The sequence below is a fragment of the Heliconius melpomene genome, chromosome 1 (assembly GCF_056956725.1).
Source record: "Heliconius melpomene rosina isolate 202511_hmr_F chromosome 1, ASM5695672v1, whole genome shotgun sequence".
Classification (NCBI taxonomy): Eukaryota; Metazoa; Arthropoda; class Insecta; order Lepidoptera; family Nymphalidae; genus Heliconius; species Heliconius melpomene.
This window is the reverse complement of record NC_140389.1, coordinates 9,592,609-9,613,007: the sequence shown is the minus strand read 5'-3', so window position 1 is coordinate 9,613,007 and position 20,399 is coordinate 9,592,609. Positions and strand designations below refer to the sequence as shown.

The following is a 20,399-nucleotide window of genomic DNA, read 5'->3' as shown; positions in this document are numbered from 1 at the left end:
TATTTTGTTATGTAACTGTTTATTTGGAATACGAGTAAATAAAATAAACTTAATGCCGAAACACAAATCGTAGTAACACATTTATTAATGATTTTAAAAAGAAATTAAATTCTACGCAAAATATTTACAGCCGACGAAAAACCGTCGTTCTACATTTAAAATGGATGCAGATCAATAATCATCGGAATCGTTTAGTGACGAAACTTTGTATATTATATAATTCATAAAGAAATCGGAAACTCAGTTTCAACAATTTATTTTAAATCGAATAACAATCTTAACGTTAATTTATTAACCTGCATTGACATATAAAATGTACCTATAACGTGTTACTTAGCTTAATTTACCTAAAACGCGACACATCTAAAGATGTGTTTTTAAATTATTATGGTACAAATGTTTAAACACATCCTTAACCTAGACATTAGTCAATGATATCGATAAAAACAATATACCTATATACAATTTGTCATATAACGACTTTAATTATATCCATGGCACTATTTCTTTAGAATGTAATTTTTTATCATTAAGAAATACACACCATTCCTGCTCCAGTACACTAACCTTTTCAACACATTATTTCTGAATTTTTATCCTTTTACTCTCCTCACCTTTTAGTTTGTTTGTTTATTTTTCTAACATAATAATACATTTTGGCCATAAAAAAATAATGAATAGTCTGAAATATGCTATGACTTACTGATAAAATATTATTATTTTGCACCTGCTGTGTGATCATATTACGAATTAATATATGTGGTAAATTTTCTTCTTAAAAAGGTATTTTATGAATTAAACATAAACAAATGTATAAAAATGTTACTACAATGATTCATTCTAAAACAATACAATTTATAAGTACATCTATTGCTACAGATTAAAAGTATATATGTATACTCAATGTTAATAACTGTAAAAATAAATTAAAGTAGACTTAGTTTGGTTTGTCGTTCCAGAAGTTATGACATAATCCTAAAAAGTCTAAATTTGTTGACTACAAGAGAATACAGTAAGTATTTCATAAAATATACAAACATGTATAAAAAACTATAGATTAAGCAAATGATGCAATCTCCAGTCACATTATTATTAGGTAAATGAATTAAAACATGTTTTTGTAAAAATTCTTGCAATTTTTCAAAAAATATTATAGAACTATGCAGTATTAAAAAATAAAACAACCATGTATGCAAAAGCATCGAATTAAATATTGGAAAGCTGTTTACTTTGAAAAAGAAATGGATATTGCTGTATCTGCTTGTATATGATTCAATTGCTGAAATAAAATAGTTTTTAACAACTAAAGTTCACAAAATTTATGTATAAAAAGATACATTATAAAATTGTTTTAACATACACAAAATTACATTAACTACATATTTATAACAGAAAAACTACATAATATATTGCAACACTATCTTATATACGATTACCTAAGTAATGCACCTTTTATAAAATTATCTACATTATATAAAATTATGAAAGTAATGGGAATTAATTATATTACGAAACTTATATTTTGAACTAAAAACCAATTTAAAATATTCCATTCCTTAAGAGAATCTTTGATTTTAAATTAAGAGATGGCCCCAATTTCATTAAATTGTTGAAATTCCATGAATAATATTTACTATGTATGGAGTAATTGTAACTAAAACTGGCAAAACAATGTAACATATATATATAATATACAAATAAGTAAAAGATATAACAGAAATTTGTGCGTAATGGTTTCACTACTCTACTATTTGCATAAATCATAACATTTAAGTTACCAGAACCATACAGTTAATATGAATGTTTCATATTTCCTCATAAATACTAATATTAGCTGTACAAATATTTTCCGTTGTACCAGTATATATAATTATTAGGTTTTAAAATACATATGCCATAAAAGTGAAATGATCAAATGAAGGATATATTTTAAAATATTATCATTTTAATTCATAAAATACATCTTTAATAGTAAAAATATATTGGCTTATCAATACTTCAGCCATTTTTGCTCATAATAGATGAATTTCAAAGTCATAATATAATTGGGAGTATTTTCTAAATTGTAATTAATAATAATTTTACTTTTGAATATATATAATTATTAAAATTGATATATTATTTTTGAGCAATAAACAATAATCCGTACATTTTAAATTAGAACCTATTCATGTCATTATTTTTTTGAGTATTTAACAAGTAAAGATTGTACTTGCAGTTGTTTTGATAAGCTAATGCTATCTATAATAAAATGCTTTTGCTAATGCATGCTTTGCTTTAATGAATGCTTTTGTTAAAGTATTTAGGCTTCATATATAATTTTAAATATCACATCCTATTGATATTAATAATTTTGCAATATAATATTAATTTTATAGCTAATATGTTAATATATAATGACAATAAATATGAACTATAACTATATAATGTTCCAAAAAAAATTGACAAAGAATGACTAAAAACATATGTTTAAGAAGTCAGTTTTCATAAGTCTCATAGCATATCTAAACTTTGATATCAACTTAATACAAAATAATAGACATCTGTCGTTTTTAATATTACTTAGTTTTCCTATCTTTTCTCTGATTGGTAATTAGTATTTTTTAAATATATAAACCTCCTCTACCTACTCTAGTAGTAGTAGCTTCACACTGTATACTGCATATAGTAACGGGTAGGCAGAGGGAGCCTAGTGTTAAGACACTGCATTTTCCAATTTCACCACGTTGCGCGTTGAATGGCGGAACTAAACGCCGTGTTTTGTCTTGCTATCAGAGCGATGACATGAAAATAATTTATCCGAGTGGGAATCTAACCCACAACCGTCGTCATCAGACAGACACGTGACGCGACAGTGAGCAACTTCGCCACGTCGGACTTGGGTGGGCAAAGTACACGATTGTCTACTGCGTTCAGCATTCAGGGGAAAGAGATGAATAAACACAAATATTTCATTTTGTTTGTGTTAAGAAAACTAATAACAACTTAATGTGAAATTGTATGTAAAGAATAATACTAGGCACTACTACAGTATAATGCTTATAGTTCTGTAATCATTTAAAGATTATAATTGTATGTCTTTAGAATTCGTATTTGCTCTTTTTATTATAATAAAAAAGTAAAATGATGTAAAAGTCTAATTGAAATAAAAGAATTAAGTATGTAGACAGACAAAGAAATGATTAATTAAAAGACAGGACTTAATAAACACCACATAATTTCAATGATGACTGTTGACTGTAAGGTGATAATGACATCTTTACATCATTTTATGCAGTTCATATATCAACTAATAATATTCTTAAAAATAAATAAATCACCTTCACGTTGTATCCCGCACACAGCAGGGTAGACAGAGGGAACCTAGTGTTAAGATATTCCGTTCCCCACTTTCCACCGGATTTTTCTAGGCATTGCGTGCTGAGATGCGGAACACAACGCCGGGCTTACCTTGGTGCCAGAGCGAAGAAATAAAAATATGAATAAATATTCATTTTCTCGAGTGTGAATCGAACCCACAATCGTCGCGTTACAGTTACACCCTTGTGTCCCTGGGGCACGGCAACCTCTATTATTATTATTTGGAAATCTTGATTCCTTTCAATAAATATGTAAGAACCTTATTAATTTTACTTTTCAGGTTAATAGTGGAGTATGAACTGTGTGAGTATACCAACAAATATAAGTCCCAATGAATCTGGATGGACATTTAAAAATTTGTTGTACTGTGGTATATGACTACAATTGGTAATAAATATGCTTTTCTATTCATCTCTTAACAATGCATGAAATGCACTCGAAATTGGCTCTTCTAAAAGGTTTCAAAATTAATATTATATTGGCAAGATTTAATGTAAAGCTTATAGCATATGAAAACTACAAGGTGATACATACATATAATTAAAACAGGTTATGTATATTTATTTACAATTGTGCTATTTTATTAATATTATAGGCTGTAAACAAAATTAAGACTGTAGTTGTGATTGATTAATAATAAAATATTATGCATTTCATTGTAATGACAACCTCACTTTGGTTTGGGCCAAATAATCATAATCATAAAGTTTAGCCTCTGTCGCTCGGCATTCGTAATAGTTATAAACGGCGTTACAAAAATATACGCCATACATAAGGGACACTCCCCGCTCCGACTTTACATTTTAAAGAAATATCGACCTGTTCTCGTTAAAACTAATAACATTTATTGCTCATTCTTGTGTAGAGGCATGGTATCACTTACTGGGTGGGGCTCCTCGTCGCCCGCCATCATGCTCTCGTCCAAGTAGGAGAAGGAGTCCAGGTTGATCTCGGCGGACAGCGCCGTGCTGTACACGTCGATGCGTTTCTGCTGCGAGCGTGCCTCCGCCACCTTCTCGGACAGCTTGGCTCGCGCCTTGGACAGCGCCTCCGACTCGCCGCGCACCCGTGATTGCACGCGCCCCCCCGCCGCCTCCGAGTCGTCGCTGCAGCCAGAGTCCTGCGCCTCGCCCACCTCACCTGTTGCCCACGCACCAATGTATTGTCTAATATTAAATATTCTTACGACCATATAAAATTAAATCTCGCTTTTAACAAGACAACATTTGTATGAGAGCGTTTCTAAAAACATAATAACTTTTCGAAACATTGATTAAGTCTCTTGTTTATCTTTAACATTATTACGTAGTTCATCAATGCCATTAAATTTAAGACATACCCGGCGGCGTCTCGCTGTGCGGCTTGTCGCAGGCGCACTGCAGGTGGTCCTTCGCCTTGCAGCCGCCCACCATGAACTCGCCCTCGCTGTCGCTGGACATGCCCAAGTCCAGATGTAAGGAATTTAATTTGTCTACGTCGTCTTTGCTTTTCCCAGAAACGGTATCCAGTTCCATCTCCCAGTCGGTAACGCTCGAAGAGTCCTTGCCACCATCGGAGTCCTTTAAGAAGTCTGACTTTTCTTTATCGGTCTTTTCTATGATGCCCAGTGATGATTCCTCCAGTCTTTCCATATCTTGTAAGCTCGTCGTAGAGTCTAAGCTGCTCGTGTTGCAAATTTCCGGTGCTATTTGATTGTCAAACAGAACTGGCGTTTCCTGCGTGATCTCTTGCGTCTCTATACTCGTCTTTTGTTGAATAGTAGAGGGTGCATTATTTCGACTGCCTAATATTTCAGACATTGTAGTCGTCCGACCCGTCTGTTCGTTAGTTAGTTCTAGAACTATAACATTTCCTGATTTTGTTGGATCACCTTGTTCTGTTTTTGAGGTTTGCAATAATTTATTAACATTTTTACCCATAATTATTTTAGATACATCATTTCCATTTTTTGCAAAAGTAAGAGCTTTCCCTAATGTTGCTCCCTTTTGGACGACTATAACATTTCCTTTCGTATTTAAAGTTCTAACTATTGGATTGTTTATTTTAGTACTCGTGATAGGAGATATAAGGCCTTTAACAGGTACAATATCCGCCATATTAGCAGTTTTGATCGGCTCCACGCCGACAATTTTTGCGCTGGAAGGTATCGCATTGACAACCGTTGGCTTAGATACTACTGTGATAGCCGGGTTCTTGGCCGTTTGTGTGTTAAGATGTGAACTTACAGAAACTAATTTCATGGCTGTTGGGATTCCTTTGAAGTGGAATAACGGTAATTGCACGTCCTTATTTGCTTTTGCAGGTAGTACAACCATTTTTTGACCCGATTTAGGATTAAGAACAAAAGTTTTTGCGGACACTTTTAGATCCGTAGCCGGGATGCCCTTAGGGGTTAGAGCCTCTGTTGTTTTAGTTGATATACTATTTGTACTCGTGTGTACGCTATCTTTATTTGGCGTCACGATCCCCGACGATGTGATGATAAACTTTGAGTTCGTCAATCTATTGTCTATCGATGATTTCGATACTACAATCATTTTGTCAGACTGTATGACGGGAGCCGTAGATGGGCGAGACTTGGGTAAGGAACTGATAACTTTAGTCGTGACAAGTTTTCCACTCGCACCTAGGGACTTCGACGTTGAGCTCAGGGCCCCAGGGACTTGTCGACTCGTTACATATTTCACCTCCTCAGGGGGTTTTTGTAAGACTTTAAATTCCGACATTTGTACTTTTTTATCACCGGTTGCATCTGGCCGTCTTTTGACGACGAGCTGGCTGGACTTGGGGGTAGGCGTATATTTGGGTAAGGGGGCGGGGGCAGAGGCCTCGTCAGGGTGGGAACTATCAGCCCCCGCTAGCTCGTGCGGCACAGTGGCCGGCGAATCCGCCGGCATGCCCGATTGCTTGCCCTTCATTTCATCCAAATGATCTTTCGTTTTACCCCCTAATATCGATTGTGCGTAACTGGCTTGAAATGATCCAGGCGGCCCCGAGTAATCTGTTTGCGGTGACAATGACATGTCCTGGCTCTTTTTCTGTTTCCCGTGTGTTTTAGGTTGGCGGTGTGCTCGATGCTTGTGTGGTACGCGTCCAGGTTGCGGATGACTCGATTTACTAGTTGACACTTTGCTAACTTGATTGTATGAATGCTTTGAATGTCCTGATGATTTACCTGTACATAAATTAAGTGATAGTTAAAATTAAATTGTATGTTAAATTTAAGGGACTGTTAATTTATTTTCATCTATACATATAGTAAAATTCTAATGGATTGCTGTCTGTATATGAAAGATATTTAAAAAAAACTGTTATTGGATGTAGTTATAAAAATGTTATAGAACCTATAAAATGATTTTAAAATTTTTGTCTGTTTGTCTGTATGTTTGTACTCACTAATCTCAGAAATAGCTTACCCAGTTTAAATATAGTTTTTCCTATTGTATTTTGGCAAACTTCCCTTAACAATAAGTGCTTGTTTTATTTCCAAGGGTTCATAAATAAAAATGTTATATTTATTTAAAGTATTAAAATGTTATATTTATATAAGTATAAGGCTGAATATTGAATGGTTATTGTAGAGATAATGTCTTTAAAATGATAATGTTAATAGAAAACGAAAGTAATTCAGATTAGCTTAGTAATTGTGCAGTTTAATATGGCGAAGTTGTGAGCATGTCGCATAGGTTATTATAAAATTTATTATAACCTTAATATTAAAAAATATTGACTTAACAAAAAAAAGGTTATATATTAGAATAATGGTTTGTATAGTTAATTGTATACTATCTAACTTTAATGTTAGGTCATAATAATATATTATTAAGTGTGTAATAGTATATAAGTGTATACACTTACTGGCAGATGGCTGTGAAAATCTTGAATATACTTGTGATAAATTAAGGTGCTTTTGATTAGAAGTGAGCGGTATATTCCTCATATTTTTAACTGGTGTGGAAATCTCGTCAGGCATCATAACTCCTTCAGGTATTTTTCTTTTGCGACAAATAAGGTCTGTTTCCCAAATCTGAAAATCATATTTTATTAATTTATTATAGATATTAGTATACATATAATTTCAAATAGATATTAGTAATAAAACTAACATCAACTTTTTTACTATACTTTAATCAGCCTGACACTGTATCCCGCGGACACAGCAGGGTAGGCAGAGGGAACCCTGTGTAAAGGTGCACTGTTCCCCACTTACCGCCAAATTTTGAAGGCATTGCATGTTGAGTGGTGGAACTCAACATAACCCTTTGCCTCGACACTAAAGTGTAGAAATGGAAATATAAATTTAAATAAATATTTAAGTTTCTTGAGTGAGAATTAAACCCACAACCAGTTGTATTAAACACTCTTGGCTTCTTCGTTAATCACACTTGGTGCACCTGTACCAAGACTGGCATCAATTAATAACTAGATTAATAATTGTATAAGATTTATAAAAATAAGTATTTTTTTCCTTAAATCCTTATATACCTGTGCAGTATGGTCTTCCATAGCAATAGGCGGATATAGTTCAATATCATTTGTGGCTTGATTTGAATGAAGTGCTCCTTCAGCTGTTTGGCTTTCAGGCTCTGGCATTTTCACTTCATTTGATTTAGGAGCTATTAATTTTTCAGTCTCAAGTCTTTTTCTAATTTCTTTATTTTCGACTGCCGCCGCTTCAGCTGCCTTATCTGCTATTTCTGTGTACATTGTTTGTGGGACACCACGAGGCATCAATGGTATACGTCTTCGGCCTTCGCTTATCCATCCTAATCCTGTATTAGGACCAGCTAACCTAAGAACCCAAATATGAAATTACATACTTAGCACATACTAGCCTGTAAATAACTACTACATACTTGTAAATATGTTTTTCTGTAATGTTTTACAATTATTTGCATTGAAAAACAACATTTAGCAACTTTGTTCTTTTCAATACAATCACAAGAAACAAAATTAGGAATATAATAATAAGTTTTTTTATGAAAAATTATATAAGTATTAATATGATATAAATTTAATATTAATATATTTTTAAAATATTCAAGCTTTTAAGCCACTGAAGAGAAATTACCTCAGTTTTTATAATGAACTCGAATATTTGAATAATATAACATTAAAAATAACACACTTTTGTAAAAATAAACATTTGATGCCCTAAATAATAGCTTAAACTTTTGTTGCAGAATCAAATTTAACAACATTAAATTATTACCATATTTACTTATTTCTAGTAAAATTTATAACTCTAAGCCATCTTTTATAGAAGCATTGTATTTATAGAAATATAGTTAAAAGAAGTTAATAATAATATATAATTATAAACATTGACATTGTTGAATGTAAAGTGAAGGTTAGATGTCAAATTAAAATTATCAAAAATTATTTTAAAGAATTCAAATTTAATTTGAAGCATAAATGTGATTAATTATATTTGTAACAATAATCAATTTTTCATAAATTTTACATAATTCAACTAAGATAATCTATAAGGCTAAGAAAGCAAATCTTGTGAATAAATATATTTAAAATATGCAATCCAATTGGAATAGCATTCAACATTAAATTTGTTATAATGGCACAGCTATACATGAAATGTTTGCTCATAACTTGACTTCATCATCATTGTTGTATAGTTTCAAATATTAATATTCAAATAAAAAAGAAAATGTTCTAAGGAAGCTTACTGTTCTGCAATGGTAGCTAAGAGTTCATCATTAGACACGCGACGCGCCTCAGCGCTATGCCGATCACTGCTTATATGTAAAACGGCGCGCAGTTCCTCAAGCAACTTTTTTCTGTTGTCTTCTAATGCCCCTTGTGCCCTGAATACACTAATCATATTCGAGTAGGCTTCTAATTCTAAAAGAAAACAATAATGTTTCATAAATATAAGATCATCTTGAGCCAAAAATGTACAAAAAGTAACCATATCATTGAAAGCGTTGTAAAAGAAAACCATAGGAGGGAAAACGAATGCCATTTATAAAACTAAATATATACCGAGTCTTCTAAGCGTCCGACGACATTCGTCGCGTGTCATATTAAGAAGCATAGGCCACATGTTTAATTTTAGTTATTAAACACTCATAAATCACTATATATTTGTATGATTTTAACCATATTTTACTAAAATACTCTACTGGCAAATATCCATACTGTTTACTTCAAACTAGGGATAACCGATACTAGTAAATACGAATTGAAAGCTATTCGATTTTTTTTAATCGATGTCAATTTTTATAATATAATTATATTACTCTGTCGGTTTTCTTTATTAAAATTAGAGCAAATTTAATACCAAGACAATACAAAATATTATAACATGAAATTAAAATAAAAAAATATTAAGATACAGTAAACATTGCAAAATATAGAGACTTCTTTATCTCAAAATTTTATTTTACATTTACCTATTTAGAAAATTAATATTATTAATTATAATTTAAGTTAGTGATTTATTAACAAATAACTTATAATACAAGTATAATAAAAGGAAAAATATCGAAATTCATGATGTTTTTACCAAATTCCAAATATATTCATGTAATTTAATAGACAACATAAGTGAAAAAAATACTTTGACTTGTAGAATGTTTCGTATTGGTAATTAATAAAAGAGTGTTTAAATGTGCAAATTATATTTGGTATTAAATTTAATTGTTTAGCATTAAGGGTCTGTAGGTTTTTAGTAATTCTAATGTGATTAAGTATCGATTTGTTAAGTAGCTCGATTGTAAGAATCGATCGCTCGATTATTGTCGTTTGCAATAAAACGACAGTTACTTAAATTTGACATTTAAGATGGACTTGTAACTTAAACTGAATTATAGTCTGTAGTTCAATTATAACAATAATTTAAATTTAATTATTAAGACGAGAAGTTTTGTAAGATATACAAAAAATACTAAACTTTATATAATAAATTTATTCTATAATATTTAAAATTGCTATTTTTTTTAGCTTCACACACGTAGCAGGGTAGGCAGAGGGAGCTGCTCCCCACTTTCCGCTGAATTTTGCGGTCATTATGTGATGAGACTGTTGAGTGGCGTAACTCCGCCAGGTTTTGCCTTCATATCAAAGTGAAGAAATGAAAATATTAAATTTTCTCGAGTGGGAATCGTACCAACAACCTGTCACGTTTATAGTCACACAGATGCTTAATATAATGTAAATAGTACAACCTCCTTCGCGTCTTCTCCACGCAACTTGACACTACCGAAGTGATAATGTGCTTGTGCTCAACGCCATTATCAAAGAACCATATCATACTATAATATAAATAATAAATGCTACATACAAGACATTTTAATATCGATAATAAAAAAAATATGTGTATAATATTTGTAGTAATAATAGCACAGTTCTGTAATAGTTCAAACTTAATCTTTAATAATTAACTAACAATAATTATTTTCTGTTAGTAATTAAAGATTGAAATTAATAAAATTATAATTCGTAAGTAACGGCACGGTTTACATAATTAGTATTTCAAATTGGACATCCCATTTCAAAATAATAACAATACTATTATTGATACTAAAGTACATAGTTATATTCTGTTGTAATAATATTATAACATTATAATGTAATTATATTCTGTGGTTGTAGTTGTCTATTTCGGGATCCGTTTTTTTTAAATAAACATAATAATCTGTGAAACTTTGAATTGATTGTTGGTTGGCAATAAATAAACGTATTTTCTATTTTGAATTGTCGTCAGTGTTTGAATAGATTTTAATTTTATGCTGAGTTAAACGCCAAATATGGCTGATATAGAAGATATTATAATTTATATTAAGTCATTAAAAAAAGGTTTTGATAAAGAATTGTTTCAAAATAAGATTGAGGAATTAGGATACATAATTGATAATGCTGGCGTGGATTACGATGATTTCCATACTCTATTTAAAGTTTGGCTAAATTTAAGTATACGTAAGTAATAAGACGACATATAAATTTATCTGTATTTTATGTACTTACATTTATGTTCTTGTAAAACAACTTGCAACTTATAACATACATATTTTTTAAGCGATTACGAAATGGATAAACTTTGGTACTTGTTTAGTTCCTCAAGAAAAAGTGCGTCAAAACACCATTGAATATTCTTTGAGGTGGATACTAGCAAATTATGAAAATCAAAACAATTATTCAAGAATTGGGTTTCTCTTAGATTGGCTTACAGGTAATTTACTTAAACTTTGTTGTCTGTACATGTTTGATATATAAGAAAATCTTTTAATGGGGAAATTTATCAACGTAATAGAATCTAAAACCATGATTTGTAATGTTCAGTCACTCAGTTTGTCTGTGTGCGCTAATCGCAGAATGAACATTTATTGTTTATTTTATTTAAATTGGATTATTCATAAAAAAAACATTACAATATAAAGTATTTGGTTTGGCAATATTGCTAAAACATATTTTTTCATTGGGTGAAACTTCAGTTTTCAATGTATTGTCTTTAAAATGATAATGTTATTAACATTATTACAATCAATTTTTTGTTATAAAGAATTCATTTAGATTACTAAGTAAATTGTGTATTTATAGTGGGTGAAGCTGCAAGGCTAATAATATAAATACACTCACACAAGTCTAGTAAAAAATTAAAATGGATATTCTTATTAGCTTTCTTAATTATTCATGCAATAACTGAAATATATATATTTTTCAGCTGCAATGGACTCTGATGCAATTGATTTAAATGCTTTGGATATTGGTTATGAATTGTTTTACACTATGCTGACTTTTGAAACACTTGTAAGCATACTTTATTTATGTTTATTATAAGTTACATGTATGACAGTTTTTAATAATAATAAAAATATCATATTTAATTTCAGACAGTGCATGCTATTAAACTTGTTTATACATTGACAAAGCCAACAGATGTTACAAGGGGAAGGGTTCTAGAATTGCTTGAATTTTCTAAAGTCAGAGAAGGGAAAAAAGTGAGTTCTATAAAAATTATATCTTAAAACAGATATTTACCAACAAGTTTTATGTTTTCAAACACACAATTAATAATTAAATTCACTCTTAGTAGCTAGCTTAACAGACAGATTATATTATAGATTTTGGAAACTTTGTCTCAAAAGTTTCAACATAGCTGAACTGGAACCTACACTTCTTAAAATCCACCCAAGTGTTTCTGTCTACTAACCATATAATGCTTTTTATACATACTTATCAAGATACATTACAACTCTTAGTAGTTTTGTCTTTTATACTTTGGAAATTATCACTTATCACATTATCAATTGTCACACTTCAATTTCTTCGTTCTGGTGTCGCGGTGAAGCGTGGTGTTGAGCTCTGCCACACAACATACAATGCCTCCTGAATTCAGCAGAAAGTGGGGAATGGAGTATCTTAACACTAGGTTTCCCCTATCTACCATGGAAAAAAAAATATCACTGCTGTGCTGCTGCTGTATGATAAGTAATGGTGTTTTTTTTCCAGAATATGTACAGACAGATTCAAGTCTTACTTGGTCTATTTAAATCATACAAGCCTGAGTATGTTCCTGAGGATGTACCTTCAATATCAATACATACAGCGTTTAGAAAAGTTAATGCAACTTTATTACAAAGATTTCAACAGAGCCAAGTATGAATATAATATATATATGTTTATTTTTATTAATTCTCAGATCAGCCAGCTGCTAGCCAGTAATCTGATTCTAGCTAATAAATTTATGTTTGTGAAGATTATTGGCTAGTACTATAAGTATTAAACTGCTAGTATTGTTACTATTAGTACTAGCCTATAATCTTCATGGTAACATATTAGATAACTGTTTCCTAACTTCTTTTATCACAGCTAACTGGAAACTGCCGCACTTTTACTTATTTTAATTTAAAATTAAATGATTTTTTAATTTTATTTATAGAGACATCGAAATAACCAAGACAGCTTGGATCGGCTTTTTTGGGTTAATCCACTAAATTCTGTAAGTTTATAATCATGTTTTGTGTTAATGGCAATAATTAAGTAAATGATTTAATCATTAATTAATTAATCTATAATTGTATTTATAGAAAGCTGGTAAGAAAGCCGATCCACTGGTACCTAATATGGAGTATACACATGATGGTTCAAGGCAATATGATAATGATAGTCAGAAGACATACTTAGACTTTTCAGAGTAAGTAAATGGTGTCTTAATTTATTATATATGTAAGATAATCTTGATGGAAATGTAATATTTTAAAGTGATGATTACATCACGAAATGTTTGATTTCGTTCGTTTTCTACTCAAGGGATGAATTAACTTAATATTTTCATTGCCGCACTCTGGTAAGAAGATAAAGCGCGGCGTAAAGTCCCGCCACTCGACACACAATGTGACACTATATTGCGCACCTATCCTGCAATATGCTTGATACGGCGTGAAGCTAATGTCCAATTTAAAATATATTTTCAGTTCAGTCTCCCTGCTTCAGTACAGCGCGCAGCGTGTCATGCGCCGGCCGGCCCGCCTGCGCGCGTGCCTCACAAACGAGGCGGGGCTCGCGCTCCTCGCGCTGGCCGACTGCGCCGACCACGCGTTCATGTCTCACGATCTGCACCATTTGTTGACTTATTGTAAGTTGTTTTTGCATTTATTTATTTTTTCTTATTGAAGTACCGGTATTTCTACCGTGGTTTAGTTGTGGCCTATATTCCTATTATTTTCATTTCCCAATTCATCATTCAATATCCCGAATCTATAAGTATAGATTTGGGATATTGAATGGTGATATCAGTATAATAAATCTATAGAAAAGTCGTTGCTGTACATTGAAAATATAAAAAAAAGAGCCAGGGTGTTAAAGAGTAAAAGAGTAACTAACAGAATCCATTTCCAGCATTTTTGGATTTTTTGTCTGTTTGTCTGTGTTTATGCTATCATGTATCACGTAAAAAGTATGCAACAACACACACAACAAATTTAAGCAACTTTTATACATAAAAATTCAACTCAGAGAAGGTTTTACTTTTTATCTCATTGTAATCACTTCAATCTATCAAAAGATATATGTATTTAAGTTTTTAAGAAGTTCATATTGGATATAGTAGAAATAGACACACGCTATCTATTGGCAACAAATGGTAGGTACTAAAGTATCTTGATAACATATAAAACATACTGTTGAGTTAAACATTAATTTTATCGGGAGGAATATTAATCATTCTAATACTTTAGTAAAACATAAATCCTCAGGCGAAGTCGCTAGTTTGGAATAAAAAAAAAAGTCTTCACCTGTAGGGATTAGGTTTACTCTCCCTGCCCTGCTAAATAAATAAAAAATAGTAAATTTTATGAATATTTTGCAGAGATCCAATTTTAATATTTGCTGAGGACTATACATAAGAGTTAGTAGTAGTTAGTTATTCACCAATTTTAAATCACATTTTTTACCTTTCTACCGAATTCTGGAATGGCAGAACTCAATGCCTTGCCCTCGACATCAGAGCGAGGAAATGGAAATATAAATATTTAGTATTTAATGTATAATAGTGATTGTAAACACGCTTACAATCAATCACACGCTTTTGCCCCTGCACCACGACTGGCCTCGATGATAATTTACATTATTAATTCTAATTTTTTTTTTCAGGCTTTTTGGAATCGTCGCCTCATAGTTATGTACAAAAACAAGATTTTTTGCACAGACTGGCTTTATTTCAGTCAACACTGATGCAGGGCTTACCAGTAGTTACCCATTTCTTGGCACAGTTCCTACCATTTTGGAATGAAAAGGACTTCTTTGCTGAGGTAATAATTTATTAATTTGAAAACATTTATCATAATAACATAATTTTAAAAATAATGTCTATAAACTTATATTTATATTTATATCTATACTAGCGGCCCGCCCGCGGCTTCGCCTGCGTGAACTACGTTATTATTAATTTCTGTCTCCATGAGTACCTATGTCCTATAAGTGACGTCCATGCAAAATTTGAGACTCCTAGCATTTGTAGTAACGAAGTTTCATACAAACTTCACAACCCCAAAAACAACTCCTTAGAAATTGAATATTGCAAATTCCCGTCTTAGCGAGCACCTACGTCCTATAAGTAACTCCTATGCAAAATTTGAGATTCCTAGCACATGTAGTTTCTGAGATTTCGTGATGAGTGAGTGACCTTTCGATTTTATATATATAGATTAGCTTTCTTTCCGCCGAATTCTCGAGTGGCAAAACTTAACGCCGCGTTTGTCTCGTTACTAGAGTAAGAAAATGAAAATCTATACATATAATAAAATAGTAAAAATGGCGCGTCTGTGCATTGAATATATTTGCAAATAATAATTGATGGGGTTTTACAAAAGAAAATATCTGTTTCTTTGTACACACTAATCTCCATAACCACTGGACGGATTTGAGTGAAACTTTTTTGTTATATATCTATTAAGTCTAGGCAACATAAAGGCTACAGTTTATTTTAAATGTTGCCTGATGTGGACCCTTAAAAGCCTGTCTAAACTATAAGGGATATAAATATAGTGTCTTGGGGAAAATTGAACAACATGACAAACAATTTCCACCCACATAACAAAAATGAAGGTCTGGAGTACCCAACATGGAACCCTAGCAGCCCATCTTAGTAAAAGTTGATCAACAAACATAACAAGGATTTTCTGTCCACATAATAAAAATGAAGTTGAGAATGAATGTATATATATATATATATATATGTATGTGTGTATATTCATTATTATTTTATTACTGTATTTTATTTAATCTAATTGTGCACAATAACGTTATTCCCATTTCTTTATTTTTAGTCCTTTATTTTACAAGGGTTGCCTGGAAGAGATTGCTTGAAGCAATAAGGCCGCCTTTGCATACATTTTATAAAAATATATTGTTTCTTTCTCTTTTATATGTATTTTTGTGTGCAATAAAGTTTTTTCTATTCTATTTTCTATTCTATTCTATGAAGATCTCGAGCAGCTTATATGGAACCCCAACAGACCAGCTTAATCTTAAGAGATATATATAAATATAATGGCTTAGGAATAGTTGGTCTACATTTTCAGTGTTGAATGAAATGAGGTTATTATTCTGACCTAATAATTTAAAATAACATAAGCTAGGAGTTCCTCCTAGCGGAAGCGGTAACAGTTGAGGTCTATTTTGTAGTGATAAGTATATTATTGAAGATTTTACCTCTGACAGCTTCTTTTCGTCCTAAAGGTTGTCTGGAAGAGATGGCTACTTACCCATAAGACCGCCTTTTGTGCATTTTGTATTTAATATGTATATGTATGTATATGTATGTTTGTTTCTCTTGTGGTGTACAAATAAAGTAATAATAATAATAATAATAATACTTCGCTCCTGAAGAATAAGTACGACCTTTGATGGACACACGTGCATCCCCCGATTAACACAATTCAATTGCTTTATAGTCAGTCAGTTAATTACGATAATGTAGAATATTAGAAACATATTAGAAGTCATTATAGTTGTTAAATAAATAGTCACGTAGTTCAAGCGGGGAAGCCCCGGGCGGGTCCCTAGTATTACATATTTAATTCCTATGAGTGGAAATCGAAACCATAACGGACTCGTTTACAGTCGCACGTTTGAGACCGGTATTTATATATGTATTTATGGCTCATTATTAATATATTTTTTTATTATTTACAGATATTACGGTTGGTTGAATGGGTGCATATAGAGGGCGTACAACATATCAGTGTTATAATGGACACGTTATCGAAAATTTTCTACAGAGCTGGATCTATGGAACAGTGTGCTATATTAAAGAGCTTAACGACAATGTATACGAATTTGGTAAGAAAAATTATTATAGTACTTAATAATAATGTCTTGTATTTTTTTTATTGATTATCATATTTCTATTTCGTATTATAATACGATGAATGATATAATATATTTATATCAAAATGGTATATAATTAATTAAATAAATAAAAAATAAAATAAATCAGCTTCACGCTGTATCCGGCACACAGCAGGGTTGGCAGACGGAACCTAGTGTTAAGGTACTCCATTCCCCATTTTCTACCGAATTTTGGAGGCATTGCGTGTTGAGTGGCAGAACTCAATGCCGCGTTTTGCTTCGACACCAGAGCAAAGAAATAGAAATATTAACGTAAATAAAAATTTCACTTCCTCGAGTGGAGGTCGAACCCACAACCGTCGCGTTGCAGTCACATCCTTGTGCTGCTACGCTACGACGGCCATTGTGGCCCAGCGGCACAGCATCTGATTGTAAACGTGAAGTTTTGGCTTTTATTCTCATTCAGGGAATCACTAATTTCATTTCCTCGCTCTAATAACAAGATACAGTGCGGTGTTGAGTTATGCCACTCGACACATTAAGCGAAAATTATTGAAAGGAGTGATTTATTACTAGGCATCCCTGTGTCTATACATCCATATGTAGGATACATCATGAATTGTAATTGTAAAAGTGTATTTTTATTACAATTTTAGATATTCGTTAGTACAAGATCACGGCGCCACTTTCTGGATCTACAGCCTTTGGAAACAATTAATACAGAGACAATGACAATGGTTGCTGAAAAAATGGGTGATATGTGTAACAGATGTTTGCAAACTTCTCCAGGTAAGAAAATGTAAATTCATCCAGTATTTTACGGATTTTATGAGAGAACCTAATGTTAAAATACAGTTTATTTTGCTAAAGTTAACACTGGTATACGAAAATTGTGTTTAAAAACTGGAGTAAAATGATCATTTGATAGAAAATATAGTTAAATATTTACATCTGATATTTTGTGAGAGTTGTCACTATTATTAGATACATTTTATTTATACTATTTCATTTAAATCTAATAGTAATATTTAACTCGATTACAGATGACATACGCATAGTATACAGTGCGGTGTTGAGCGCGATCCGAGGCGTGCGGGCAGCAATGCGCACGGAGGCGGGGACGGCACCCCATCCGCCACCGCGGCCGCTGCTGTTGGCGCTTTCCCTGTTGTCCAGCTCCGGCGCCACGCTGGATGCTCTGGCCTGTCTTATTATGCTGTTTGTATCTTTTTTATATATGTTTACTTTATTTTCTGCATATATTGACTCTACTATAAGGCAAGGGAAACCTTGTTTTAAGACACTGCATTTCACTGTTATCCCATTTGTTTTTTTATCTTCACGCTGTATCCCATACATATCATGGTAGGCAGAGGGTTCAAAATACTATATACAAAAAAGGTTTCATATCATTGTAGCTTTTAGTCTCTGTTTATTTATTATTTGTTGTCCATCCAAAGCAATCTATGTAATAAATATTGATATTTCCTCGATTGCTATTTAGTTTAACTATCTCATACATTAGTGTGAATAAATATGCATAAAATGAATAAATGAAAATGATTTTCTACATATTTTTAAAATTTTCTTCTAGTTTTACACTGTATCATGCCTATAGCAGGGTAGGCAGAGGTAACTGAATGTTAAGACACTTCATTCCCTAGTTTTCGAGACATTCCGTGTCAACGCCGCACTTGGTCTTCTTACTAGAATGTGTAAATGAAAATATTTTATTACCTCAAGTGAGAATTTAACCTAACGCCATCGTGTGTTGTTTATCCATCAATCCATGAACGGTCCCAAACTAAATCTTGATGAACAAGCTTTCGATGCTAAATTTGGCAATATTTTAACAGGTACAAAGACATATTGTTTATTATAAAGACGAAGCAAGGACGCAACCAGCTATATAAAGAGCAAACGCAAATATTAAAAGCGTTCACTTCAGATTTAATAACCTGTTTTTGTGAAGATTACCTTAGAGGTAGGAAGAATGGTTTGGTTTTTAGTAAACTGCATCCTCAGTTAGTGAGCAAATTGTCAGACATTATCCCCGATGTGGATTCTAAGTTAAGTATACGAAATCATTTAGCGTTGGCGCCCTTTACGTACATACAGCTAGAGACCACGGACGCTGATAGCAAAATGTGGTTTGAGACAGTTGTTAAGCAAGAGTATGATAATTTAAGTCAATTTGTAATGGAGACTATATTGAATATGTGCTGATATTAATATGCAATAGAATTTTTTATTTTATTTTAATCACCAACACAGCGTACACTTACAATTTAAACAGAAAAGTTGCGCCGCAATTATAGACGATGACGACAAGCATATTTTACATCTACAATAGTATTTTTATAATTTTTAATCAGATCGTAAATAAACGGTCACTTAGATCTCAGGGACTTCAATATTAAATGGCGAAATGTGTGTGTTTTTATTAAAGAAAATGTCAAGGTCTACCTTCCTAGATATTGAATTGAAGTTTGTTACAATGCGACTCAGTGGAGAAACCTTTCCTAGATTTGTTAGACGCAGGTGAAGCGAAAGTATAATAAAATGTGGTCAATTTCGTTGTGAAGCAAGAGTATGACAATTTAAGTCAATTTGTAATGCAAATATATTATCTATGATATTTAATAATCAACATTTTTGATATATTTTTGACTTGTGAATTTTTGATTTTTGAGATAAGATTTAAACGTATTTGAATAGAGTTAATCTGTTTTCTCAAAGGAAATATGAATCTGTTCGACTATTATAGGGTAAGTAATATTAGAATTGCTTTGAATAATGTTAAATAAAAATACTTATTAAGAAAACATATATGAATTTAAATATAGCGAGATGTAAACCCGCGCCTCTTGGTAACTGTCCAAACGCTCTGACCAACTATGGCGTACGTTGTCAACCAGCTATGTCGAAATTCTTATGTGCATGTTACACCTTTTTTAGGAGAGTATTACAAATTTCCACTACCCATAGATAATAACTTAAAATTATCGTTTGGCGAGAGATTTTTATGTTTTCTTAATAAGTTTTTTTTCCTGCGTGTGGAATAACACTTTAAAGATGTAAAAAAAATATTAAAAAACAAATTATGAAAAAAATAACAAAATTTCCTAACCAATCATTATTTTGTTGCGAAAGATCTTACAACCTGAAATTCGAACTTGAAATAAAAGACGAAAAGAAGTTGATCCTTAATTGATATTTTTGTACATTAA

General features: G+C 31.9%; 2 protein-coding genes across 3 annotated transcripts; one reads left to right on the top strand and one right to left on the bottom strand.

The window, feature by feature from the left end:
• Positions 1 to 2: 2 nt before the first annotated feature.
• On the bottom strand, positions 3 to 9,550 carry LOC146541302 (uncharacterized). Its single transcript, XM_085200702.1, has 6 exons — positions 9,361 to 9,550; positions 9,045 to 9,219; positions 7,846 to 8,152; positions 7,219 to 7,387; positions 4,700 to 6,535; positions 3 to 4,500 (listed from the first exon to the last, which is right to left on the bottom strand). The coding sequence occupies exons 1-6, from the start codon at positions 9,419 to 9,421 to the stop codon at positions 4,205 to 4,207; spliced, it is 2,844 nt and encodes a 947-aa protein (XP_085056828.1). The 5' UTR covers positions 9,422 to 9,550; the 3' UTR covers positions 3 to 4,204.
• A 1,453-nt stretch (positions 9,551 to 11,003) lies between these two features.
• Positions 11,004 to 20,271, top strand: LOC146541301 (uncharacterized). 2 transcript variants are annotated; one of them, XM_085190908.1, is made up of 13 exons: positions 11,004 to 11,295; positions 11,432 to 11,548; positions 12,041 to 12,126; positions 12,210 to 12,317; positions 12,829 to 12,975; positions 13,259 to 13,318; positions 13,407 to 13,513; positions 13,794 to 13,954; positions 14,971 to 15,128; positions 17,014 to 17,160; positions 17,826 to 17,958; positions 18,213 to 18,387; positions 19,026 to 20,271. In XM_085190908.1, the coding sequence occupies exons 1-13, from the start codon at positions 11,127 to 11,129 to the stop codon at positions 19,393 to 19,395; spliced, it is 1,938 nt and encodes a 645-aa protein (XP_085047034.1). In that variant the 5' UTR covers positions 11,004 to 11,126; the 3' UTR covers positions 19,396 to 20,271. The 2 variants fall into 2 exon arrangements, with proteins under 2 accessions (XP_085047034.1, XP_085047024.1); XM_085190898.1 differs by having other exon boundaries at positions 11,005 to 11,295; positions 11,396 to 11,548.
• The last annotated feature ends 128 nt before the right edge of the window (positions 20,272 to 20,399 follow it).

Excerpts from the sequence above, each read along its gene's own strand:
- LOC146541302 (XM_085200702.1), bottom strand. The coding sequence starts at position 9,421 with ATGTGGCCTATGCTTCTTAATATGACACGCGACGAATGTCGTCGGACG. Across the intron at positions 6,536-7,218 it reads ATTTTCACAGCCATCTGCCA|GTAAATCATCAGGACATTCA; the intron begins GTAAGTGTATAC and ends ATTTATGTACAG. Across the intron at positions 4,501-4,699 it reads GCACAGCGAGACGCCGCCGG|GTGAGGTGGGCGAGGCGCAG; the intron begins GTATGTCTTAAA and ends CGTGGGCAACAG.
- LOC146541301 (XM_085190898.1), top strand. The coding sequence starts at position 11,127 with ATGGCTGATATAGAAGATATTATAATTTATATTAAGTCATTAAAAAAA. Across the intron at positions 12,318-12,828 it reads AAGTCAGAGAAGGGAAAAAA|AATATGTACAGACAGATTCA; the intron begins GTGAGTTCTATA and ends TTTTTTTTCCAG. Across the intron at positions 13,514-13,793 it reads ACATACTTAGACTTTTCAGA|TTCAGTCTCCCTGCTTCAGT; the intron begins GTAAGTAAATGG and ends ATATATTTTCAG.